This window comes from Rana temporaria, chromosome 4 (genome assembly GCF_905171775.1).
Source record: "Rana temporaria chromosome 4, aRanTem1.1, whole genome shotgun sequence".
Lineage (NCBI taxonomy): Eukaryota > Metazoa > Chordata > Amphibia > Anura > Ranidae > Rana > Rana temporaria.
In genome coordinates this window covers 463,258,226-463,283,330 of record NC_053492.1, presented here as the reverse complement: position 1 = coordinate 463,283,330, position 25,105 = coordinate 463,258,226, and the positions used below count along the sequence as shown (strand labels likewise).

General features: G+C 47.1%; 1 protein-coding gene across 2 annotated transcripts in view; it reads left to right on the top strand.

The window, feature by feature from the left end:
- FERMT1 (FERM domain containing kindlin 1) overlaps positions 1–25,105 on the top strand; it is a 96,738-nt gene that overhangs the window by 5,453 nt on the left and 66,180 nt on the right. For both annotated transcript variants that reach the window (XM_040351694.1, XM_040351693.1), the window contains exon 2: positions 20,414–20,582. In XM_040351694.1, coding sequence (XP_040207628.1) covers positions 20,432–20,582 — 151 coding nt within the window. In that variant the 5' untranslated portion in view covers positions 20,414–20,431. The remainder of the gene's footprint in view (positions 1–20,413; positions 20,583–25,105) is intronic.

Sequence of the window (25,105 nt, the reverse complement as noted above, 5' to 3'; positions counted from 1 at the left end):
AGGCAGGGGGTGATGGTGGCTGCGGTGGCACCGCAGAGGGGGATGGAGGCAGGGGGAGATTGGAGGCAGGGGGTGATGGTGGCTGTGGTGGCACCGCAGAGGGGGATGGAGGCAGGGGGAGATTGGAGGCAGGGGGTGATGGTGGCTGTGGTGGCACCGCAGAGGGGGATGGAGGCAGGGGGAGATTGGAGGCAGGGGGTGTTAGTGGCAGGGGGTGATTGGAGGCAGGGGGGTGATGGTGGCACCACAGAGGGTGGGGATGGAGACAGGGGTTGTTGGTGGCACTGCAGAGGGGGGTGGAGGCAGGGGGTGATTGTAGGCAGGGGGTGATGGTGGCTGCAGGGGCACTGCAGAGGGGGATGGAGGCAGGGGGTGATTGGAGGCAGGGGGTGTTGGTGGCAGAGGGGGGTGGAGGCAGGGGCTGATGGTGGCATCGCAGAGGGGGATGGTGGCATCGCAGAGGGTGGGGATTGGAGGCAGTGGGCCTGGGGGAGATTGGAGGCAGGGGGAGATTGGAGGCAGAGGGAGATTGTGGCACCGCAGAGGGGGGTGAGGGCAGGGGGTGTTGGTGGCAGAGGGGATGGAGGCAGGGGGTGATGTGACTAAATAATTTGCCCTTATTATATCGAAAATAACAAAAATATGTTTTTTGACCTTAATATCTACCTTAAATCACATTGCTATTTGCCTAGTGTACTTGTTTGTAGCCTAAATACTAAAAATTTGCACCTAAAAATTTTATTTAGTAGCTTTTGTGAAATGCCAGTAAAAACTTGGCTGCGCTAGTAAATTTCGGGTGTCGTGCCAGTAAATTTCAATCTGGTAGGTTGGCAACACTGGTGTGAGAGTGCTGAAAGCTGAAAATTGGTCTGGTCAGGAGGGTGTTTAAGTGCCCAGTATGGAAGTGGTTAAAAAATATATAACCTACTATCCAAGCATTTTTGATGCAGAAAAAACGGAAAATTGTATACTCACCTTTCCGTAATTTTCCTTTCCTGACGCATCTTCATGGCAGCACACACACTGGGTTGTGACTCCGCCTCCACAACCTGACAGGATTGGTTAGCTATAAATTTGAAGGGGAGACGCCCTGCACCATTCTCTGTATATATCATCACTAAACAAAACAGTTGGGTGGGCATCTGTGTGCTGCCATGAAGATGCGTCAGGAAAGGAAAATTACGGAAAGGTGAGTATACAATTTTCCGTTTTCCTGACGCATTCATGGCAGCACACACACTGGGAAATAACTCGCCAGTCGGGAGGGTGCAAGAAAACAGTAATATTTATTCTTTATAGCGCTGAGAAATTGGTTCCAACAACAGATCTGCCGAAGTCGGCAGTATCCAGGTGAGCAGAATTCACTCTGTAGTGAGAAATGAAGGTGTGTCGGGAAGACCAAGTTGTTGCTCTGCATATGGTCTCTGGTGAAATCCGCAATATGCTGCCCATGAAGTGGCCACTGCCTCTATCGAATGAGCCCTAATGCCCTCCGGAGCCGTAAGTTTCTGGATGGAATAGGTCTCCCTGATAGCTTTAACTAAGCCAGAGGAAATGGTATGGGAGGTAGCTGCCTGACCTAGTCTGTTCCCGTGTGGGATAATCAGGAGAGAATCCTTCCTCCTCAGGTGAGATGTAGCTGTGAGGTAGCTGGAGATGGTAGACTTGACATTCAAGGCATGGGTCTCACCCCTCCCATTAGAAAAAGATGGAAGAACGATGTCCTGGATATGATGAAAGGAGGAAGCTACCTCTGGACTAAATTGGTCTGAAGGCTTCAGTACCACTCTGCCAGGAAGAACATTAAATAGGGATCCGTAGCCGAAGGGTTTGATTCTCCGACACCCCTCTAGCTGAGGTAAGGAAAGCCATCTTCAGAGTCGGGTTCCACAGTGAGATTAAGTTGAACGGAAAAGGGTGCATTGGACAGGGCCTCGAGTACCTCTGGTAGGTCCCATGTTGGAAAGACTGTCCTCTCAGGTGCCTGATCTTTACGTAGGCTCTGAGGAATTGAGTGACCAGAGGATGAAGAACCCAACTAGCACCCGTTTTGGCTGAACGGGCGGATAATTGCACCCTCAGGGTACCCGAGCTCAGCCCTTGTTAAGTCCTGACTGGAGAAATTCAAGAATTTGAGATGGTTCTGTGAGATAGGATTCCAATCTCTTCCTGCGACATCGACACGAACCTCTCCCCGATCCTAGTGTAGGTGACATTAGTGGAGTTCTCTTGAGCTTGCATTAGGGCCGATCTTATTCCCCGAGAGCATCCTTGCCCCCTTAACCTATCCTCCTCAACTTCCAGGCTGCCAGATGCAGCTTCTCTGGACTAGATGGAGGAATTGCCCTTGATATAGGAGATCCCTGGTTACTGGAAGATGAATTGGCGGCTGCGTACTGAGTTGTAGCAGGGTCGTAACCCATGGCCTCCTTGGCCGGAACGGAATTACTGCAAAACCATTGCTGAGGACCTCCGAAGTCGGGACAGGGGTCTCGTGATTAGAGGAGCTGGAGGGAAAATGTACCCCAGCTCGAAGTTCCATGGGTGGACTAGGCATTCTGCTCCTTCCACTAGTGGAAAGTGGGCTCTGGACCGGAACCCCCGGAACTTGAAGTCTTCCGGCGTGGCCGCTAGGTCGATTTCTGGTACTCCCCAACTTTCGTAATGATGGAGAGTACCTGTTGGTTCAGGGACCACTCAATGCTTAAAGTGTCTCTCAGCTTAGGTAGTCGGCCAACAAATTCTGTGCTGCCGAGACATACACTGCCCTCAGATCTAGCAGGTGCACTTGTGCCCACTACAACATGGGGCGAACTTCCTCCAGAAGCGTCCGACTCCTGGTGCCTCCCTGTCTCTAGATATAAGGCACCGTCACCTAGTTGTCCATCCTGATAAGGACACTCCTCTCCTCTTAGAAGAGTCGCAAAGGTCCTGAGGACTTGAGAGGCTGCCCTGAGCTTTAAAATATTTGACCCTATGCCCTGGGTTCGAAAGTGCCACTGGCCTTGAGCTACCTGGTCCGGATAATGTGCTCTCCATTCCTGCTGGCTGGCATCCGATGCTGCTGCTTCTGGACTTGGGGGAACTATCGGTCTGAACATTCCGAGGTTGGACGGATGCGTCCGCTGCCACACTGATTGCTTTACCCAACTGGGAATGTAAATGGTCTGGAGCATTGACGTTTCACTCCACTGCCTTAAAAAGGAGTCTTGTAAGACCCGCCTGCCAATGGGACCACTGTACTACGGGTATGGTCACAGACATGGACCCCAAAATACTGAGGAAGGTTCTGGCCTGTAGGCGTCTGGATGATAGCAGATTCTGCATCTTCTGTCCTAAGGGCTTCAGCCTCTCTTGAGGGAATTGTACCTGGTTCAGCCTGGTAGTCAATTCTGCTCCTAGAAAACCATGGTTTACGCTGGGCTGGGGACTGCCCCCCTTTTCTTTCCAAGTTGACTAGCCAACCGAAGTCCTGCAGGACCGTGAGCAATATCTTCCAATGATGACTTAGTCAGTGTCCCTTGATTTTCCGCCAGGAGCAGGATGTCATCCAAATAATGATGCACCCGCAACCCCTTCTCCCTGAGAAGTGCAATCAGGGGTAAGAGAACTTTGGGGAATGTTCTGAGTGCCGAGGAGATGCCGAATGGGAGGCACCGAAAATGGAAATGAGACTGATTAATAGAGAACCAAAGGAACTCCTGGAAGGCGGGATGAATCGGGATGTGAAGGCTTTCCACCTTCCATTTTGATCTTCTTGTTGAGCCTACCTAGGTCCAGGACTGGACGCAGGTCCCCTGTTTCCTTTTCTTTTTTTTTTTGAAATAAGGAGGAATAAAACTCCCTCCCCTTTGGTGCGGGGGTACTTCTATTATTGCCCCCTTTGTGACAGTTCTGTTACATATTATAGAGGTAACCTTCTTTTGTCTGGGGAAGACGGTACTCTGGTAGGCTGGAATGTGTTCTCCGGCAATGTGCCCCTGAACCTCCGTCTGTGACCGGTCTTGGTAGTGGACAGTGTCCATGGATCTATTATATGACTTGATCATATTTGAATGAATCCCTTGATCCTGGCGCCCACCTGATTAGGTGGGCGGGCGAACCCTCAAAGGGACTTCTGCTGTTCCCCAGATGTGATGGCCTTGGCTTTCTGTACCCTCGAGAAGGAGGGTCGAGTATTCCTCTGGTCCCTCTAGAGCTTTCTGTCGGGACGGTAGGATCCTACATCCCTGTACTTGTCAGGAAGATTACACCTGTAAATGGGGCCCCTCTGGGGCTTCGGTCTCCTATCGGAGGGAATTAGCCCAAATGTTCCTCCGGTACTTGGAGATGGCTGAGCCCAGCTTTGCGCCAAACATCTGAGCCGACATATGGAATTTGCACCAGTTCGATCCTGATGCTGCGTCCCGACTGAGGCTCCTGTCATGAAGTCACCTGCCAACTTTATTTTCTGCAGGGAAAAAATTACTTTCTCCTGGTCGGCCCCTTCTGGAATGGACTTCTCAACGTTAGCCGCCCCTGTAGTGATGGCTTTAGCTACTACAGCCGTGGTGATAGCCGGCCTACAAACACCTCCTGCTGTGGAGTAAGCTTCCCTCAGCTCTAGATCGATTTTACGACCGAGTACGTCCCGGAAGGTAACTGCGTCCTCAATCGTTAGGATAACGTGCCTAGCGAGTTGCAAAAAATGAATCAGCCGTAGGCGCGTTGTGACAGAAGCGGGAGCTGGACGCGGGCTGGCGCCCCTCTACCTCCGAGAGGGTCTCTGAAGCCTGAGCGTAACGGCCGGTGAAGCCCCTCTGGCATCCCATTCCTTCTCCTTGGTTGCTTTGTTGAAGCAAAGGCGGTAAGCCGATTATCTGGCAAGACTGGAGCCCCGCATACTCAGCAAGCGTTTGCCATGGGGCGGGTATAATAGCTCCGTTCATGGTGGGATGAAGGTGATCGTCTGCGGTGAAACCGACTATGACGGGAGCGGCTGTGACGCAAACGGCTATGCTATGAGTGATGATAGCGAGAGGCGACCTTGAGCGACTTCTGCGTGACCTGCCGGAGGCATGGCTTGATCTCCGTCTGCCGTGAACTTGCGTCTTGTGACCCGATGGGGCTACCAAAAAGTAGCGTTGGTGGTCAGGCTCTCTTTTGTCTCTTCTCTACTTACCACCTACTGGACGGCCTCTATACCTAGTAGTTAATGGTGGTCTGCGAGGGCAGTGACCCCCATGAGAAGATAGAAGAGAGACAGCCCAGAAAAAATAGGGAGAGGAGAGAAAGGGCGAGACGTTAAATATGCCCCCCCCCCCCCCCCCCCCCCCAATGAATTTTACTTATTTATTAAGTATTAGAAAGTTATATTATTATTCTTTTTTTTTTTTTTTTTTTTTTAATAATTAATTATATATATTTTTTCCCCTTCATACATATAAACTTCCCTTTATTTATTTAGGCTGTAAAATACATTTGGGCCAGCTGGGCTGGGACATCAGTGTACCAACCTTTACTATTCTTCACTCTGGCAAGGCAGAGCAGCAAAACGACAGCTTCCAGTCACCGCCGTAGGACTAAGTTTTTTTTTTTTTTTAATTCGCCGCTGCCGTCGCGGCACGGATGACGCGTTTGCGCATGCGCGGAAGCGTCCCACTCGTCCGGCGCCATCTTGGAAGAGGGCAGAGGGGACAGGCGGCGTCATCGTTGTGCTGCGCGCATGCGCAGACCGGCGTGGAGGACGCGGTGGTGATGACACAATATGGGGGTGCCAGAGGAACCACAAGACTCAGCGAGAGCTGATGCAAAAAGGTACCGGATATGAACAAACACTGTATGGCAGAAGTAACATAAGTGGTGGTGACCCAGACAGTATGGGGGTGCCACAGCACACCGCCGAGAGAGTTGATCCAACACAAAGATACCAATATAAATAACCTTGATGGTAAATGCTTTACAAGGCTCGGCGAGAGCTGATGCAAAAAGGTACCAGATATAAATACAAACACTGGATGGCAGAAGTAAACATAGTGGGGGTGACCCAGACAGTATGGGGGTGCCATAGCACACTGCCGCAATATGAATTGATGGTAAATGCTTTAGAAAACAATACATTCATGACAGTACATAATGGAGAGGAAGAGGAGGAAAGTGGGGGTCACTGCGAGAATTGAAGCTTCTTTAAAGCTTGCTACAAATGTGCCAGATATTTCCATGAGCCCCTGAGACCACCAGAGCGGGGTTCCCACCATAAAGCTCATTTAGAGACTGTACAGGAGGGACTTCCAAACAGGAGAGGCATGAACCTGCTGGGGCGATTGTGGTAAGAGGCATTACTTGCGTGTCCGTCCAATCCGTCAGGTGAGGATAAAAAAGAGAATGGTGCAGGGCGTCTCCCCTTCAAATTTATAGCTAACCAATCCTGTCAGGTTGTGGAGGCGGAGTCACAACCCAGTGTGTGTGCTGCCATGAATGCGTCAGGAAAAAAACATGCACTGCACTGCATGTGGTGTGAACTGGCCCTAAACTGGCCTAAATGTGTTCCAGTGAGTTTTTGGTGCGTTTAGGTGCGTTTTTGATGCTTTTTAGGGCCAGTTCACACCACATGCAGTCCAGTGAATTTTTGTTCTGCATCAAAAAATGCATAGAATGTAGGTTATATGGTCTTTAATGGCAGAGTTCATACCAGTGCGTTCCAGTTCCAGAAAAAAAAAGTAGAACATGCTGCATTTTTCCTGCTCCGGACTGTAATGAAACAATGTAAAACGCATCAAACAAACGCACCAAAATGCACTTAAACGCACTTGAGCACCCATGTATTCCAGTGTATTTGTTGTTTTTTTTTTCATAAAAAAGCATGGAAAGTAGGTTATATGGTTGTCAATGGCATAGTTCACTCCGGTGCTTGCAGTTCCAGAAAAAAAAAATAGAACATGCTGCATTTTTCCTGCACTGGATTGTACTGGAACGCTGTATAAAGCATCAAAACCGCACCAGAACGCACATGTCCTTATTTAGGGCCAGTTCACACCACAGTCCCGATGTGTTCCAGAGGCTTTTCTGCATGTGCATTTTTGATGCATTTTTCCCCATCCTTTTCCTACAAGAGGTTCAATTGGAAATAAACCCATCAAATTTAATGTTTTGTTTGGGGGGGGCGGGAAACAACTGAACCCCCGGCGCCAACTTAAAACCTACCACCCCACCCCTGCTGTCCGCTGGTCGGTCCACCGGCACTTACCCCATCTAGATGGTGGGCATCCGAGGAGCAGCGGCGTGGATCAGGCATCGGCAGGGACCATGTGGCTCCTCTGCTCCTGTGCTGTGTGAAGGAGAAGGGGGGGGGGGGCGTGTCCCTTCCCTCCAATCAGATCTCAGAGCTCTCCTCACTGAGCTCTGCAGAGTGCAATTTCAGCAAAGTTTGTTGTCCGGGAGACCTACGGCCAGGGAGCACACATTTTTCAAAGTCGGGCTCCCCTTCCACAGACTCCCATGTTAAACGGTCATTTCTCCGGTGAGTTTGGGGACCCGGGAATGGCCGGTCGTAGGTCCCCTGGACCAGGAACTTGGCACACATGTAGCCCCATTTCTCCTCTACAAGTGTGCAAAGTTTGTTGTCAGGGGGACCCATGGTTGGGGAGCACCGATTCAAAGCCGGGCACCCCTTCCATAGACTCCCATGTTAAACGTCAGTCTAGTCATGGGCACAGTGAGGTATGGGCACAGTGAGGCATGGGCACAGTGAGGCATGGGCACAGTGAGGCATGGGCACAGTGAGGCATGGACACAGTGAGGCATGCACATGGACAGTAAGGCAAAGTGAGGCATGCACATGGACACCCTAGGCTAAGGACTCGTACACACGACTGAGTTTCTCGGCAAAAACCAGCAAGAAACTTGCTGTTTTTTTTGTTTTTTTGCTGAGGAAACCGGTCGTGTGTACACTTTTCGACGCCAAAACTGTCGAGGAACTCGTCGAGCCAAAAAGAGAGCATGTCTTCTTTTTCCTCGATGGCAATAGAGAAATTTGGCTCGCCCAGATCCACGACAGCCTAACAAGGAACTCGACGAGCAAAACTATGTGTTTCGCCTGTCGAGTTTCTCGGTCGTGTGTACGAGGCCTTATTCTTGAGTCAATAAAGTTTCCCAGTTTTTTGTGGTAAAATTAGGTGACTCAGCTTATATTCGGGTCGGCTTATACTCGAGTATATACGGTATATGGAAGAGTTTACGACAACTTTAAATGTAAACAATCTTACTATTATTGTATTAGGTTCGGCTCCCACTGAGGCCTCGTACACACAACCGGTCGCGTGTACATTTTTCAGCGAGGAAACTGTCGAGGAACTCGACGAACCAAAAAGAGAGCATGTTCTCTTTTTGCTCGACGGGAATGGAGAAACTTGCCTTGTCGAGTTCCTCGACAGCCTAACAAGGAACTCGACGAGGAAAACGATGTGTTTCGCCCGCCAAGTTCCTCGGTCGTGTGTACGAGGCCTCAGTCGCCTGACAAGTCGCACTCTGTTCGGTGCAACGGAACCGTTCTAATTGGAGAGACTCAGGTCGCTCTGACCTAGAAAAAGGTTCCTGCACTACTTGGGGGGAGACTTTCGGAAGCGCCTTGCATTGGCTTTTATTAAAGGGGTGTTCCAGTGATTTTTTATGTTTATTAAAAGTCAGCAGCTACAAAAAAGTGTAGCTGCTGGCTTTTAATAAACATACACTCACCTGCTCCACGTTCCAGCGACGTGCCGGCCGGGGCTCCGCTCCTCTCCCCTCCCCTCTCCGGCCGGCGTCTTCATTCCAAGTGTGGGCACCCGGCTGTGACAGCTTTCGGCTTTAGGGCCGGGCACCCACTGCGCATGCGCGAGCGGCACTGCGCATGCGCGAGCGCCACTGCGCCATCCGATTGGACAGGCGATCGCCTGGGACCTGTCACGTGTCCCAGGCGATCGCCCACGGGGAGGGGCTGCCAAAAGGCGATCTATATATTCGCCTTAGCAGCCCCTCGGCGGAAGGAGGGAGTGGGACAGGAAGTCCCACTCCTCCTGAAGCCCCCCCTCCCCAAAAAAAATGACATGCCAAATGTGGCATGTAAGGGGGCGAGGAGTGGATTAAGCGGAAGTTCCACTTTTGGGTGGAACTCCGCTTTAAGAAGCCACACTGAAGTCGCTCTGTACAGGGCGGCTTCAGAGTCGCCCCAGTGTGACCCGAGCCATAGAAGCGCTGTTTGTGTAATGTGAAAGCACATATGTACATGGGGGTACCGCCGTGTTTATCCAGAGAGCGTTCTCTACAGCATGCTGGCAGGGGACAGGCTTTTTGTACTCGGGTTGTGGCTGCTTTCTAAAGAAAATGAACTGTAAATTAAATGCCTTCTCCGGCTCTCACCCTCCGATCCCTGCCGTCACTTGTAAACATAGAAGCCCTCTGTGTTTACATTGGACAGCTTTGCACTCAGCAGCTTCTATAACGAACAAATCTCTGCACACACTCATGGCGGGGACAGATCTCCAGAATCTGAGTAAGAGAACAACCTCCCTGCAAGGTGAGGCAGAGTCACCTACACAGGGAGGTACTTAAGTCAGGCCAGGTAGGAGAGAGAGAAGCAAGGAAGCTTTTGCGGGGGGGTCAGGGTTGGAGTTGCACTCTGTACATAGCACACACCTGAACCCTGCACTCTGTACATAGCACACACCTGAATCCTGCACTCTGTACATAGCACACACCTGAATCCTGCACTCTGTACATAGCACACACCTGAACCCTGCACTCTGTACATAGCACACACCTGAACCCTGCACTCTGTACATAGTAGACACCTAAACCCTGTACATAACATACACCTGAACGCTGCACTCTGTAAATAGTACACACCTGAACCCTGCAATCTGTACATAGTAGACACCTAAACCCTGTACTCTGTACATAACACACACCTGAACCCTGCACTCTGTAAATAGTATACACCTGAACCCTGCACTCTGTACATATTAGACACCTGAACCCTGCACTCTGTACATAACACACACCTGAACCCTGCACTCTGTACATAACACACACCTGAACCCTGCACTCTGTACATAACACACACCTGAACCCTGCACTCTGTACATAGCACACACCTGAACCCTACACCCTGTACACAGCACATATCTAAACCCTGAACTCTGTATATAGCGCAACACCTGAACCCTGCACTCTGTACAGAGCACACACCTGAACACTGCACTCTGTGAATAGTACGCACCTGAACCCTGCACTCTGTACATACTAGACACCTGAACCCTGCACTCTGTACATAACACACACCTGAACCCTGCACTCTGTACATAGCACACCCCTGAACCCTGTACTATACTCTGTATATAGAATAGACCTGCACCCTGCACTCTTTATATAGCATACACCTGAACCCTGCACTCTGTACATAGCACACGCCTAAACCCTGCACTCTGTATATAGCATACACCAGGACCCTGCACTCTGTATATAGCACACACCTGAACCCTGCACGCTGTACATAGCACACACCCAAACACTGCACGCTGTACATAGCACACACCTAAACCCTGACCCCTAAACCCTAAGCACAACTCGAAAATCCATAAATTCTAAAATCTGAAATAATAACTAACTAATAATACCTTAATTATTACTAACTATTAAATTATAGGTATTTGAATTTCCTTTCAAATTTGTCTGTTAGTGAACGTAGTGAATACAAATTAATCCGAATTTGCGAATCATCCGAAATAACGAATGCCGCATCTAAACAAATGGAACATAAGGAAATAATAATAATAAATAATAATAATAATAAAAACGTTTTATTGCTATTATTTATTATTAATTCATTAACATTCTTCTTCAGCATTAAATCTGAAATTGCTCTACATTTATCACACGTGACGTAAGCCAATAATGGCGGTGATGATCTGTATCTGTCTCCCGATGATCTGTGTCTGTCTCCCGATGATCTGTATCTGTCTCCCGATGATCTGTATCTGTCTCCCGATGATCTGTATCTGTCTCCCGGTGATCTGTATCTGTCTCCCGGTGATCTGTATCTGTCTCCCGGTGATCTGTATCTGTCTCCCGATGATCTGTATCTGTCTCCCGATAATCTGTATCTGTCTCCCGATGATCTGTATCTGTCTCCCGATGATCTGTGTCTGTCTCCCGATGATCTGTATCTGTCTCCCGGTGATCTGTATCTGTCTCCCGATGATCTGTATCTGTCTCCCGATGATCTGTGTCTGTCTCCCGATGATCTGTATCTGTCTCCCGATGATCTGTATCTGTCTCCCGATGATCTGTATCTGTCTCCCGATGATCTGTATCTGTCTCCCGATGATCTGTATCTGTCTCCCGATGATCTGTATCTGTCTCCCGGTGATCTGTATCTGTCTCCCGGTGATCTGTATCTGTCTCCCGATGATCTGTATCTGTCTCCCGATGATCTGTATCTGTCTCCCGATGATCTGTATCTGTCTCCCGATGATCTGTATCTGTCTCCCGATGATCTGTATCTGTCTCCCGATAATCTGTATCTGTCTCCCGATGATCTGTGTCTGTCTCCCGATGATCTGTATCTGTCTCCCGGTGATCTGTATCTGTCTCCCGATGATCTGTATCTGTCTCCCGATGATCTGTATCTGTCTCCCGATGATCTGTATCTGTCTCCCGATGATCTGTATCTGTCTCCCGATGATCTGTATCTGTCTCCCGATGATCTGTATCTGTCTCCCGATGATCTGTATCTGTCTCCCGGTGATCTGTATCTGTCTCCCGGTGATCTGTATCTGTCTCCCGATGATCTGTATCTGTCTCCCGATGATCTGTGTCTGTCTCCCGATGATCTGTATCTGTCTCCCGGTGATCTGTATCTGTCTCCCGATGATCTGTATCTGTCTCCCGATGATCTGTATCTGTCTCCCGATGATCTGTATCTGTCTCCCGATGATCTGTATCTGTCTCCCGATGATCTGTATCTGTCTCCCGATCAGGGGAGGGCTGGCAGCCTTAGGCCTGGGGGGCAAGTCCAGTCAAGTGGCAAAGCGTGGAAAAGTGAGGGATCGAGGAAAACAGTCTAAGATTTTTCAGGATCACAAGAGTCCGCACAGAGGCCCCCCTTACATCAGAGTCCACACAGAGTCTCCCCTTACATCAGAGTCCTCGTGTCTGTGTAGAGAGAGAAGGGGATGTCAGCGCTGGTGTGCGCTGAGGCTGAGCTATGTGTGAGACGAGACATAGCTCAGCTCTGCAGCCATCTACCTTGGAGCTGACACAGGCACGGCTGCACAGTGGGAGGTGAGCAGCGGCCGTGACCTGTGTTAGCAGAGCTCCAGCAGGTCTATTCCTGCTCTGCAAAAACAGCATTTGGTAGTGGCGGCCGGTGGCTGTGCATAGTGTCACCAGCCCGGGGGGAGATTTCCACTCTGCCCCCCCTGCCAGCCCTCCCCTGCTCCCGATGATCTGTATCTGTCTCCCGCAACTCCGACTTTTCCCTTGAATGAATGAATGAATGACTTGTATAGTGCTACACATGCGAACTGAATCACCTCTAGGCTTTTTTTGCAGCCAGTGTCTTCCTGGCTGGTGCGGTCGTTTACCCCGTAGGATCTCGACACGCTTGGGACACACAGACGTACACACATATATACTGGGCCAATTTGGACAGGATCCAATCAACCTACCAGCATGTCTTCTTCCCAGATCTAGCTGCTGGACTCATTATTTCACTGCTGCGCTACAAGCTCTGGCTTGTTCTCCTGGGAGGCTGAGCTCACAATGCTCGCCCTCGGGGGGAGAGATTTGGGAGGTTTTATTGAATAGGAATGCAGATAAACCTGTATGGGGATTTCTGTGTTTAGATATGAAAATTCCAGATTGTCAGAGGAGAGGCAATCCCACATTTCATCCGTAGTAGATTATGGTCATAGGCCCCATGTAATATTACATCAGTATGTACTGACACCTGACAAGCAAGGACAATTTATGGGACCATGGTGAATATTTAAGGCCGGAATCACACTAGTGCGGTGCGAATTTCAGCTCTCTTATCTCTGCAGAGAGATAAGAGAACTGTTCAGCAGATTAGAAACGTTTTAGATGCGAATTTGGAGACCTGGGAGAAGTTACGGGTGAGAGGAGAGTGGGGGAGAAGTGTATTGAGCTCAATGAGAGAAATTCCTGAAGAGAACTAAACACATCTGCGAATCAGCTGCGTACCCATAGAAGATAATGGGCTTGAATACGCACCTGACCCGCACCGCAATGCCTAAGGCTCCATTCACACCTGAACGCAGCGTATTTTACGGCGACAAAACGCGGCTTTTTTTACCGCGGTTTTCGCTGGAGGGGTGATTTACACATTGTCGGCTATGGCCGAACGCCGAAGCCGCCTGAAAAAAAGGGTCATGGACTTGTTTTGAGCTTCAGGCGTACGGCGTTTCGGCGTGGACATGTGAACCATCTCCATAGCCGACAATGTTAAATCACCCCTCCAGCGTATTTCAGGCTGCAATAGCGTCGCGCTAGAGGCGACAAAACGCCTAGGTGTCAATGGAGCCTAAAAGACGCACACGGTTTTACTGCAATGCGCAGTGCGAATGCATCGCACATATGTGAACCAGCCTCATTGAAGACAATGTATTTAGAAATGTTCTGCGTATTGGATGCGGTTTAAGCCGCACTCAATTCGCATAGGTGGGGGAAAAAAATAGCAAACAAAAAATAATAACTAGAAAATGCATTTCCTGAGGAAAATGCGTGGGAATGCTGAATAGCTGAATTGCTGAACCCGCACCAAAGCCATTCACCATAACCACTACACTATCTTTAGGACATACAAGCAGTGTTCCTTCAGTACTTATAAAGCCTCTCTTTGATCCCCACACCTAATAAGTGAGAGAACCCTTCAAACAAGCCTTAATAAATCCACAACAGTACATGCTATCGAAACAGCGACTTCACCATTAGAGACACACGGCCTTTGTGAACGTATTAGGGCTCTTTCACACGTCAGCTCAGTTTTTCAGATCAGTTTTTTTTTCATCAGTTGATCTGTTTTTCCATCAGTTTTCCGTCCGTTTCCGTCAGTTTTTCATCAGTTTTTCCATCCGTTTTTTCATCCGTTTTTTTTTTTTTTTTTTTTTTTTGGGCTTTTTACATATTTTGATGAAAAACGGATGTTAGGGGATCGGATGGTAAACGGATCATCCGCTAACGTCCGTTTTTCGTCCGTTCCGTTTTTTTGATGGAAGAAAAATAGGGTTTTCTTCCGTCCAAAAAAACGGAACTTAACGCAGACGGATGCTAACGGACGTTAACCCATAGGGAAGCATTGCGGTCCGTTAACGGACGTCCAAAAAACGGACGAACGGAACGGACGCGTGAAAGAGCCCTTAGTAAAAAATGTATGTTGATTAATTTAAAAAAATATGGGCATGTCAGCGATTTAAAAATGAAGTTTGCTGTGCGTTTCGATGGGAAATGTGAAGAATTTTATACAGGACATTGTCATTTGGAAGCTCAACCAGCCAAAAGTAAAAGGCGTATCACAAAACTGAAACCAGACAAAAATACCTACGTTTTGATGTATAAATTGTGTATGGGCTCTTTCACACGGAGCGGACCGTTTCTGGGTCCGCTCCGTGTGTCCGCCAAAGCTCAGCGGGGATCCCCGCTGAGCTGTCGGCGGACAGGGCGGTCCCCGCACACAGTGCAGGGACCGCCCTGTCTCTGCTCCGCTGTCCCCTATGGGGGACCGGATGCAGACGGACCGTCTGTCCGTCTGCATCCGGTCCGTTCCGCCGAACGGAAGAAAAATAGGGTTTCTTCCGTTCGGAAAAGCGGATCCCGACTGACGCGGACGCTAGCGGATGCTCCATCCGCTAACGGACGCGTTCCCATAGGGATTCATTACAAGTCCATTAACGGACTTGTAATGAACGGACGAACGGTCCGCTCGTGTGAAAGGACCCTAAGACAAGTAGATCTTGTGGGCGTGAGAGCAATTTATAGAGAAGGAACGAAGATCATTTTTTTTAAAGCTCTGTGCTCTATCTATGACATCATCCACTCTAACCAGCCCCATAGACTGAAATCGCTAACATTTCCTGAAATCATCACTAAACTTTACAAAAACTGTAATGCCGCGTACACACGATCGGTTCGTCTGATGAAAACGGTCTGATGGACACGATCGTGTGTGGGCCCCAACGGTTTTTTATCCATCGGTGAAAAAACTAGGAACTTTATTTAAAATTACCTGATGGTTAAAAAAACAATAGAAAAAAACGATCGTCTGTGTGGAAGTCCATCGGTTAAAAATCCACGCATGCTCAGAATCAAGTCGAAGCATTGAACTTCATTTTTCTCAGCACGTCGCTGTGTTTTACGTTGCCGCGTTCTGACACGATCGTTTTTTTAACCGATGGTGTGTAGGCAAGACTGATGAAAGTCAGCTTCATCGGATATCTGATGAAAAAATCCATCAGACCGTTTTCATCGGATGAACCGATCGTGTGCACATCAAACTGAAAAGATATAGCCGAAAAGCTGAATATCTGACCTTGAGGATCTTGGGGAGCAGTTGGCTGAACTGAAGAAGTCTGGTGTCATTAGAAGGTCTAGGAGCCCCTATGCCTTTCCGCTAGTGGTAGTGCGTAAGAAGAATGGGACTATTCGGATGTGTATTGATTACAGAACATCGAAGAACCATTCCCGAGCAGTACACCACCCCTCGCATAGATGGACGCACCGCCACTGTTATTAGTGGGAATGCTCAATAGCATTCACAGTATTGTTATTCGTTTTTTATTATTCTTAATTTTAATTTTATTCCATACGTTATTTGGCTCTGCGTAACTTCTGCAAACTTTCAGCTATTAAGACCATTCAACTTTTAAAATGTTCAGCTCTGTCAGCTAATGATGGGACTTGCATAGTAGCCCATTATGCTTTACCTTTGCAGGGAAACAAAGAGGAAATAAAACCCATCAGGGTTTACTTCCTCTTTAACCACTTGACAACTGGGCACTTAAACACCCTTAATAACCAGACCAATTTTCAGCTTTCGGTGCTCTCACATTTTGAATGACAATAACTCAGTCATACAACACTGTAGCCAAATGAAATTTTTGTCCTTTTTTTCCCACAAATAGAGCTTTCTTTTGGTGGTATTTGATCACCTCTGCGCTTTTTATTTTTTTCGCTATAAATAAAAAAAAGAACCAAAATTTTGTAAAAAAATGAATTTTTCTTCATTTCTATTATAAAATTTTGCAAAAAATGAATTTTTCTTCATAAATTTGGCCTAAAATGTATACTGCTACATATCTTTGGTTAAAAAAAAAAAATTTGGATATTATTTAGTCTGGGTGAAAGTTATAAGGTCTACAAGCTATGGTACCAATTACTGAAAATTGATCAATTTGATCACATCTGATGTACTGACGGCCTCTCTCATTTCTTGAGACCCTAACATGCCAGAAAAGTACAAATTCCCCCTAAATGACCCCTTTTTGGAAAGAAGACATTCCAAGGTATTTAGAAAGAGGCATGGTGAGTTTTTTGAAGTTGTCATTTTTTCCCACAATTCTTTGCAAAATCAAGGTTTTTTTTATTTTTATTTTTTTCCCACAAAAGTTTCATATTAGCAGGTTATTTCTCACACACAGCATATGCATACCACAAATTACACCCCAAAACACATTCTGCTATTCCTCCCGAGTATGGCGATACCACATGTGTGAGACTTTTACACAGCGTGGCCACATACAGAGGCCCGACATGCAGGGAGCACCATCAGGCGTTCTGGAGCACCCAGACCAGTTCTGACATTTCTCTCCTACATGGAAAAATCATAATTTATTTGCTAGAAAATTACATAGAACCCCAAAACATTATATATGCTTTTTTAGCAAAGACTCTAGAGAATACAATGGCGGTCGTTGCAACTTTTTATCGCGCATGGTATTTGCACAGCAATTTTTCGAACGCATTTTTTTGGGAAATAAAACAGTTTTGTGCTTTTTAAAAAAAAAAACATTAAAGTTAGCCCAATGTTTTTGCATAATATGAAAGATGAAGTTACGCCGAGTAAATAGATACCCAACATGTCACCCTTCAATATTGCACACGCTTGTGGAATGGCGCCAAACTTCGCTACTTAAAAATTCCCATAGGTGACGTTTTAAATGTTTTTACTGGTTACATGTTTTTAGTTACAGAGGAGGTCTGGGGCCAAAATGATTGCTCTCGCTCTAACGTTCGCAGCGATACCCCACATGTGTGGTTTGAACACCGTTTTCATATGTGGGCGGGACTTACGTACACATTCGCTTCTGTATACGAGCACGCGGGAACAGGGGCGCTTTAAATATTTATTTTTTATTTTTATTGTTCATTTTACTTTATTTATTTTAGTTTGACACGTTTTTCCCCAAAAATAAATGTTTTGATCACTTTTATTCCAATTACAAGGAATGGAAACATCCCTTGTAATAGGAATATAGCATGACAGGTCCTCTTTACAGTGAGATGTGGGGTCAATAAGACCCCACATCTCACCTCTAGGCTGGGAAGCCTGAAAAAAAAAAAAGAAAAAAAACGATCCTGGCTTCGATCGCAGCGGTGAGTCAGAAGAAGCACCAGAGGGTGAAGGGAGTGGGGACGTCCCTTTTTGCCTCCCGTAAGAACGATCAAGAGGCGGAACAGCCGCCATGATCGTTCTTATGGTGTAGAGAATCGCCGACTGAAAAAAATGATATCTGAATGATGCCTGTAGCTGCAGGCATCATTTAGATATCCCTGCACAAAGTCAAGGACCTCATATGACGTGGGCGGGAAGTGGTTAAAACGCATTTTTTTCCCCAGAGTATTTTCCGGGTATTGCAGAGTATTGGTGCGTGGGTATTGCAGAGTATTGGTGCGTGGGTATTGCAGAGTATTGGTGCAGGGGTATTGCAGAGTATTGGTGCGGGGGTATTGCAGAGTATTGGTGCGGGGGTATTGCAGAGTATTGGTGCGGGGGTATTGCAGAGTATTGTGTGGGGGGTATTGCAGAGTATTGTGTGGGGGGTATTGCAGAGTATTGTGTGGGGGGTATTGCAGAGTATTGTGTGGGGGGTATTGCAGAGTATTGTGTGGGGGGTATTGCAGAGTATTGTGTGGGGGGTATTGCAGAGTATTGTGTGGGGGGTATTGCAGAGTATTGTGTGGGGGGTATTGCAGAGTATTGTGCGGGGGGTATTGCAGAGTATTGTGCGGGGGGTATTGCAGAGTATTGTGCGGGGGTATTGCAGAGTATTGTGCGGGGGTATTGCAGAGTATTGTGCGGGGGTATTGCAGAGTATTGCGCGGGGGTATTGCAGAGTATTGCGCGGGGGTATTGCAGAGTATTGCGCGGGGGTATTGCAGAGTATTGCGCGGGGGTATTGCAGAGTATTGCGCGGGGGTATTGCAGTGTATTGCAGAGTATTGAGCGGGGGTATTGCAGAGTATTGAGCGGGGGTATTGCAGAGTATTGAGCGGGGGTATTGCAGAGTATTGCGCGGGGGTATTGCAGAGTATTGCGCGGGGGTATTGCAGAGTATTGCGCGGGGGTATTGCAGAGTATTGCGCGGGGGTATTGCAGAGTATTGCGCGGGGGTTTTGCAGAGTATTGCGCGGGGGTTTTGCAGAGTATTGCGCGGGGGTTTTGCAGAGTATTGCGCGGGGGTTTTGCAGAGTATTGCGCGGGGGTTTTGCAGAGTATTGCGCAGGGGGTATTGCAGAGTAATTGCGCAGGGAAGGCAGAGCATTGCAGAGTATTGCGCAGGGAAGGCAGAGCATTGCAGAGTATTGCGCAGGGAAGGCAGAGTATTGCAGGGGTTAATGCAGGGATGGCTGAGCAGGGATGGATGGATCTGTGACTGCAATAGTCACAGATCCATCCCACACTGCTGCTGCCATCCGCGCTCTCCTCTCACACTGTACCGATCGGTACAGCGAGAGGAGGGAGGAACCGGCGTCATCGAATGACGCCGGTTTGTTTACCTGTGATCGCGCCGTCATTGGACGGCGCGATCACATGGTAAAAGACCGCTGTTGTCGGTCAGTTACCGAGATCTGTGTAGCGCCGGGTCTCATAGACCCGGCGCGCACAGAATTTTCTGTGTGCGCGCCCGAGGTGGCGCGCATCACTGCTTCTGGTGGGCGCCGTTTCAGAACGGCGACCCCCAGTTAAGCAACCACCTTGCCGCCGTTTTTGGACGGCGGCTGGTGGTTAAGTGGTTAAGGACCCTCGGCTGCAATCTGGACCCAATTACTTTTAAAGGTTAAGTTTTTCAAGTCTATTTCTAATTTTATTCTCTGTTAGCCATGAGGGTGCTTTCGGTGACGTGTCATGAGGATAAACAATGCAGTCTTGGTTACTGAATACCCTCGTGAAGACTGAGGAAAAGAATAAATTCAAAACCTTCACTATCTCTCCATCTTTTGTAACCAGATTCCCTTCATCATTCTTTATGGGGCCAATATGTTCTGACCTCCCTTTCTTACTATTCATGTACTTAAAGCGGGAGTTCACCCGAAAAAATTTTTTTAACATTAGATTGATGCTCATTTTGTGATGGGGAATCGGGTAGTTTTTCTTAAATCGAAGCAGTACTTACCGTTTTAGAGAGCGATCTTCTCCGCCGCTTCCGGGTATGGTCTTCGGGACTGGGCGTTCCTATTTGATTGACAGGCTTCCGACGGTCGCATACATCGCTTCAGGAGTAGCCGAAAGAAGCCGAACGTCGGTGCGGCTCTATACCCAGAAGCGGCGGAGAAGATCGCTCTTTAAAACGGTAAGTACAGCTTTGATTTTAAAAAAAACTACCCGATTCCCCTTGACAAAATGAGCATCAATCTAATGTTAAAAATTAACTTTTCGGGTGAACCTCCACTTTAAAGAATTTTTTTTTTTACTCTCCTCGGTTATGTGCCTTTCCTGTTCTATCTTAGCCGCCCTGGTTGCGCTCTTACATTTCTTATTGCATTCTTTGTAAAGTTGGAATGCTGATGATGACCCTCAGCCTTACATCAGTGTCTTCATCAGAGTCACCCTTACATCAGGGTCCCCATCAGAGTTTTCTGTTAAATCATGGTCTTCATCAGAGAACCAATATAACTATGGAAAAACAATCCTGGATGCTGATTGGTTTCTACGCAGAACAGATTTTGCACTCTCCAGTTTTAGTAAATCTATATTGCAGGAAATGGAGAAATAATGGATCTATTGGCAGGCACAACAAGTAATAACACTATATTATGAGATTTAGGTACAATTTAACCAACCCTGTGTGGAAACATGTTAATGATTATTATTTCTGCCTGTGCAAGTGTCATTTTCCTGGGAACAGATTCACTTGAAGCTGTTTTTCCATTTCTGTTGCAGAACTGTGAGCCTTCCATAATGGCATACACGGCTGCGGTGGGCCAGGCGTCCTGGGAACTTCGTGTTACAGTGGATCAGCAGAATGAGACCGAGAACCAAGATGTCACCGTCCAAGTGTCAGGAGACCTCCATATCGGAGGAGTGATGTTCAAACTTGTAGAACAAATTGGTGAGTTGGTGTTTTGCATACTGCAGATTGGGAAATCATTCGGCAATTAGAAAGCCTCATAATGAACTGAGCTGAAACAAAACACGTCCATCAATTCAAACTCACAAACTGCAATGGTTTTGGTCCAGCAGACGGCCAGACAACTTCTGGTAGCTGAGGGTCAACCGGCCGCACATACCGAGAAACACTTCCTTATGACCATGGCAGCCAAAGCAACTCCCTGGAATAAATTATTCATATACTATCCATTATTTTTATATAAATTCTTTATCTATGGTGAAAACAATAGAGGAGGATTCAGTGGTCAGGATGGTGGACATCTTCAGTTGACATGACCAAAATAACATATTTACAATTATACATATAGAGATCATTTAAAAAACAACTCCTATATCATGCTTGCAGTCTTTGGCAGTTTCTTTCAGCATGCCTGCAGTCTCTGACCATTTCTTGTATCCTGTCTGCAGTCTCTGACCATCTCTTGTATCATGTCTGCAGTCTCTGACCATGTCTTGCATCCTGTCTGCAGTCTCTGTCCATCTCCTGTATCATGTCTGCAGTCTCTGACCATCTCCTGTATCATATCTGCAGTCTCTGTCCATCTCCTGTATCATGTCTGCAGTCTCTGACCATCTCTTGTATCCTGCCTGCAGTCTCTGACCATCTCTTGTATCCTGTCTGCAGTATCTGACCATCTATTATAACATGTCTGCAGTCTCTGACCATCTCTTGTATCCAGTTTGTAGTCTATGACCATCTCTTGTGTCTTGTTTGCAGTCTCTGACCATCTCTTGTGTCCCATCCCCAGTCTTTGACCATCTCCTCTATCATGTCTGCGGTCTCTGAACCATCTCTTGTATCATGCCTGCAGTCTCTGACCGACCATCTCTTGTATCATGTCTGCAGTCACTGTCCATCTCCTGTATCATGTCTGCAGTCTCTGACCATCTCCTGTATCATGTCTGCAGTCTCTGACCATGTCTTGCATCATGTCTGCAATCTCTGACCATCTCTTGTATCATGTCTGCAGTCTCTGACCATCTCTTGTATCATGTCTGCAGTCTCTGACCATCTCTTGTATCATGTCTGCAGTCTCTGACCATCTCTTGTATCCTGTCTGCAGTCTCTGACCATATTTTGTATCCTGTCTGCAGTATCTGACCATCTCTTGTATCATGTCTGCAGTCTCTGACCATCTCTTTTATTGTGTCTGCGGTCTCTGACCATCTCCTGTATCATGTCTGCAGTCTCTGACCATCTCTTGTATCATGTCTGCCGTCTCGAACCATCTCTTATATCATGTCTGCAGTCTCTGACCATCTCTTGTATTGTGTCTGCGGTCTCTGACCATCTCCTCTATCACATCTGCAGTCTCTGACCATCTCTTGTACGATAGGATGCGGTCCAGGGAGGCCAGGGGATGCATACAATCTATTATTATAACACAAGGTACCGATAGTTGTACAGAGTCATACTGTTCTTTTTGAAAAAGACTAAAACAATCTTAGCACCAGAATTGAGTTTGTATATGAGAATGCTTTGTGGATCAGGGGTTAAAATTGCAGGAAAATCACCTGAAAATGTTCCCTTCTTCGAGGAATAAAGTTTTATTATCACAATAAATTCCCCACGCCTGTTGGCCCAAAGGAGGAAAGTTGTTCAAATATTAACCACAGGCTGTGGGCGATGCCGGATCCTGCTGTACTACAATAAAGTTTTAGTTATTTATATGACATAAGTGTGCTGGTGGCTGCTCTCATAACTGAAATCGTCTGCCCTGTGCCGACCCTCGTACCCCTGCACCCCGCACCCTCATACCCCTGCACCCCTGTGCCCCCGCACCCCCGCAGCTGTAATCTTCCAGTGCTGCAGGGGTTAATAAGAGCTGCTGGACCTGTCATAGGGCCTCATTAGGAGTTCCAACTCTGCCCACCCTTTCCACCCCCCCCCCCTCCATACAAGCTACAGTGAGGAAAATAAGTATTTGAACACCCTGCTATTTTGCAAGTTCTCCCACTTGGAAATCATGGAGGGGTCTGAAATTGTCATAGTAGGTGCATGTCCACTGTGAGAGACATAATCAAAAAAAAAATCCAGAAATCACAATTTATGATTTTTTAACTATTTATTTGTATGATACAGCTGCAAATAAGTATTTGAACACCTGTCTATCAGCTAGAATTCTGACCCTCAAAGACCTGTTAGTCTGCCTTTAAAATGTCCACCTCCACTCCATTTATTATCCTAAATTAGATGCACCTGTTTGAGGTCATTAGCTGCATAAAGACACCTTTCCACCCCATACAATCAGTAAGAATCCAACTACTAACATGGCCAAGACCAAAGAGCTGTCCAAAGACACTAGAGACAAAATTGTACACCTCCACAAGGCTGGAAAGGGCTACGGGGAAATTGCCAAGCAACTTGGTGAAAAAAGGTCCACTGTTGGAGCAATCATTAGAAAATGGAAGAAGCTAAACATGACTGTCAATCTCCCTCGGACTGGGGCTCCATGCAAAATCTCACCTCGTGGGGTCTCAATGATCCTAAGAAAGGTGAGAAATCAGCCCAGGACTACACGGGAGGAGCTGGTCAATGACCTGAAAAGAGCTGGGACCACCGTTTCCAAGGTTACTGTTGGTAATACACTAAGACGTCATGGTTTGAAATCATGCATGGCTCGGAAGGTTCCCCTGCTTAAATCAGCACATGTCAAGGCCCGTCTTAAGTTTGCCAATGACCATTTGGATGATCCAGAGGAGTCATGGGAGAAAGTCATGTGGTCAGATGAGACCAAAATAGAACTTTTTGTTCATAATTCCACTAACCGTGTTTGGAGGAAGAAGAATGATGAGTACCATCCCAAGAACACCATCCCTACTGTGAAGCATGGGGGTGGTAGCATCATGCTTTGGGGGTGTTTTTCTGCACATGGGACAGGGCGACTGCACTGTATTAAGGAGAGGATGACCGGGGCCATGTATTGCGAGATTTTGGGCAACAACCTCCTTCCCTCAGTTAGAGCTTTGAAGATGGGTCGAGGCTGGGTCTTCCAACATGACAATGACCCGAAGCACACAGCCAGGATAACCAAGGAGTGGCTCTGTAAGAAGCATATCAAGGTTCTGGCGTGGCCTAGCCAGTCTCCAGACCTAAACCCAATAGAGAATCTTTGGAGGGAGCTCAAACTCCGTGTTTCTCAGCGACAGCCCAGAAACCTGACTGATCTAGAGAAGATCTGTGTGGAGGAGTGGGCCAAAATCCCTCCTCCAGTGTGTGCAAACCTGGTGAAAAACTACAAGAAACGTTTGACCTCTGTAATTGCAAACAAAGGCTACTGTACCAAATATTAACATTGATTTGCTCAGGTGTTCAAATACTTATTTGCAGCTGTATCATACAAATAAATAGTTAAAAAAATCATACATTGTGATTTCTGGATTTTTTTTTTTGATTATGTCTCTCACAGTGGACATGCACCTACGATAACAATTTCAGACCCCTCCATGATTTCCAAGTGGGAGAACTTGCAAAATAGCAGGGTGTTCAAATACTTATTTTCCTCACTGTATATTCTCACTTCCTGCAATAAAAAGCACTCCATGAATGGAGGACGGGCCTATGATTGAAAGCTCCGCCTCCTCCATTCATAGAGCGCTATTCATTGATGGAAGCTCTAGTGCAAGACATGTGTGGTTCGTTTCGTTCCACATTAAAATTTGGACACATTTTCGTTATTAGAATAACAATAGTAATGAATTTAACCACTTGATCACTGGGCACGTAAACCCCCTTAATAACCAGACCAATTTTCAGCTTTCGGTGCTCTCACAATTTGAATGACAATTACTCAGTCATACAACACTGTACCCAAATTAAATTTTCATCCTTTTTTTCACACAAATAGAGTTTTCTTTTGGTGGTATTTAATCACCGTTGGGTTTTTTATTTTTTGCGCTATAAGAGAAAAAAAGACTGAAAATTCTGTAAAAAAAATGAAATTTTCTTTGTTTCTGTTATTAAATTTAGCAAATTTTGTATTTTTTCTTCATTCTTTTGCATAAATGTGAAAGATGAAGTTACGCCGAGTAAATAGATACCCAACATGTCACCCTTCAAAATTGCACACGCTCGTGGAATGGCGCCAAACTTTGCTACTTAAAAATCCCCATAGGCGACGTTGCAGAGTAGTGTGGGGTATTGCAGAGTAGTGTGGGGTATTGCAGAGTAGTGTGGGGTATTGCAGAGTAGTGTGGGGTATTGCAGAGTAGTGTGGGGTATTGTGGAGTAGTGTGGGGTATTGTGGAGTAGTGTGGGGTATTGCAGAGTAGTGTGGGGTATTGCAGGGTATTGTGGGGTATTGCAGAGTAGTGTGGGGTACTGTGGGGTATTGCAGAGTATTGTGGGGGTATTGCAGAGTATTGTGGGGGTATTGCAGAGTATTGTGGGGTATTGCAGAGTATTGTGGGGTATTGCAGAGTAGTGTGGGGTATTGCAGAGTATTGTGGGGTATTGCAGAGTAG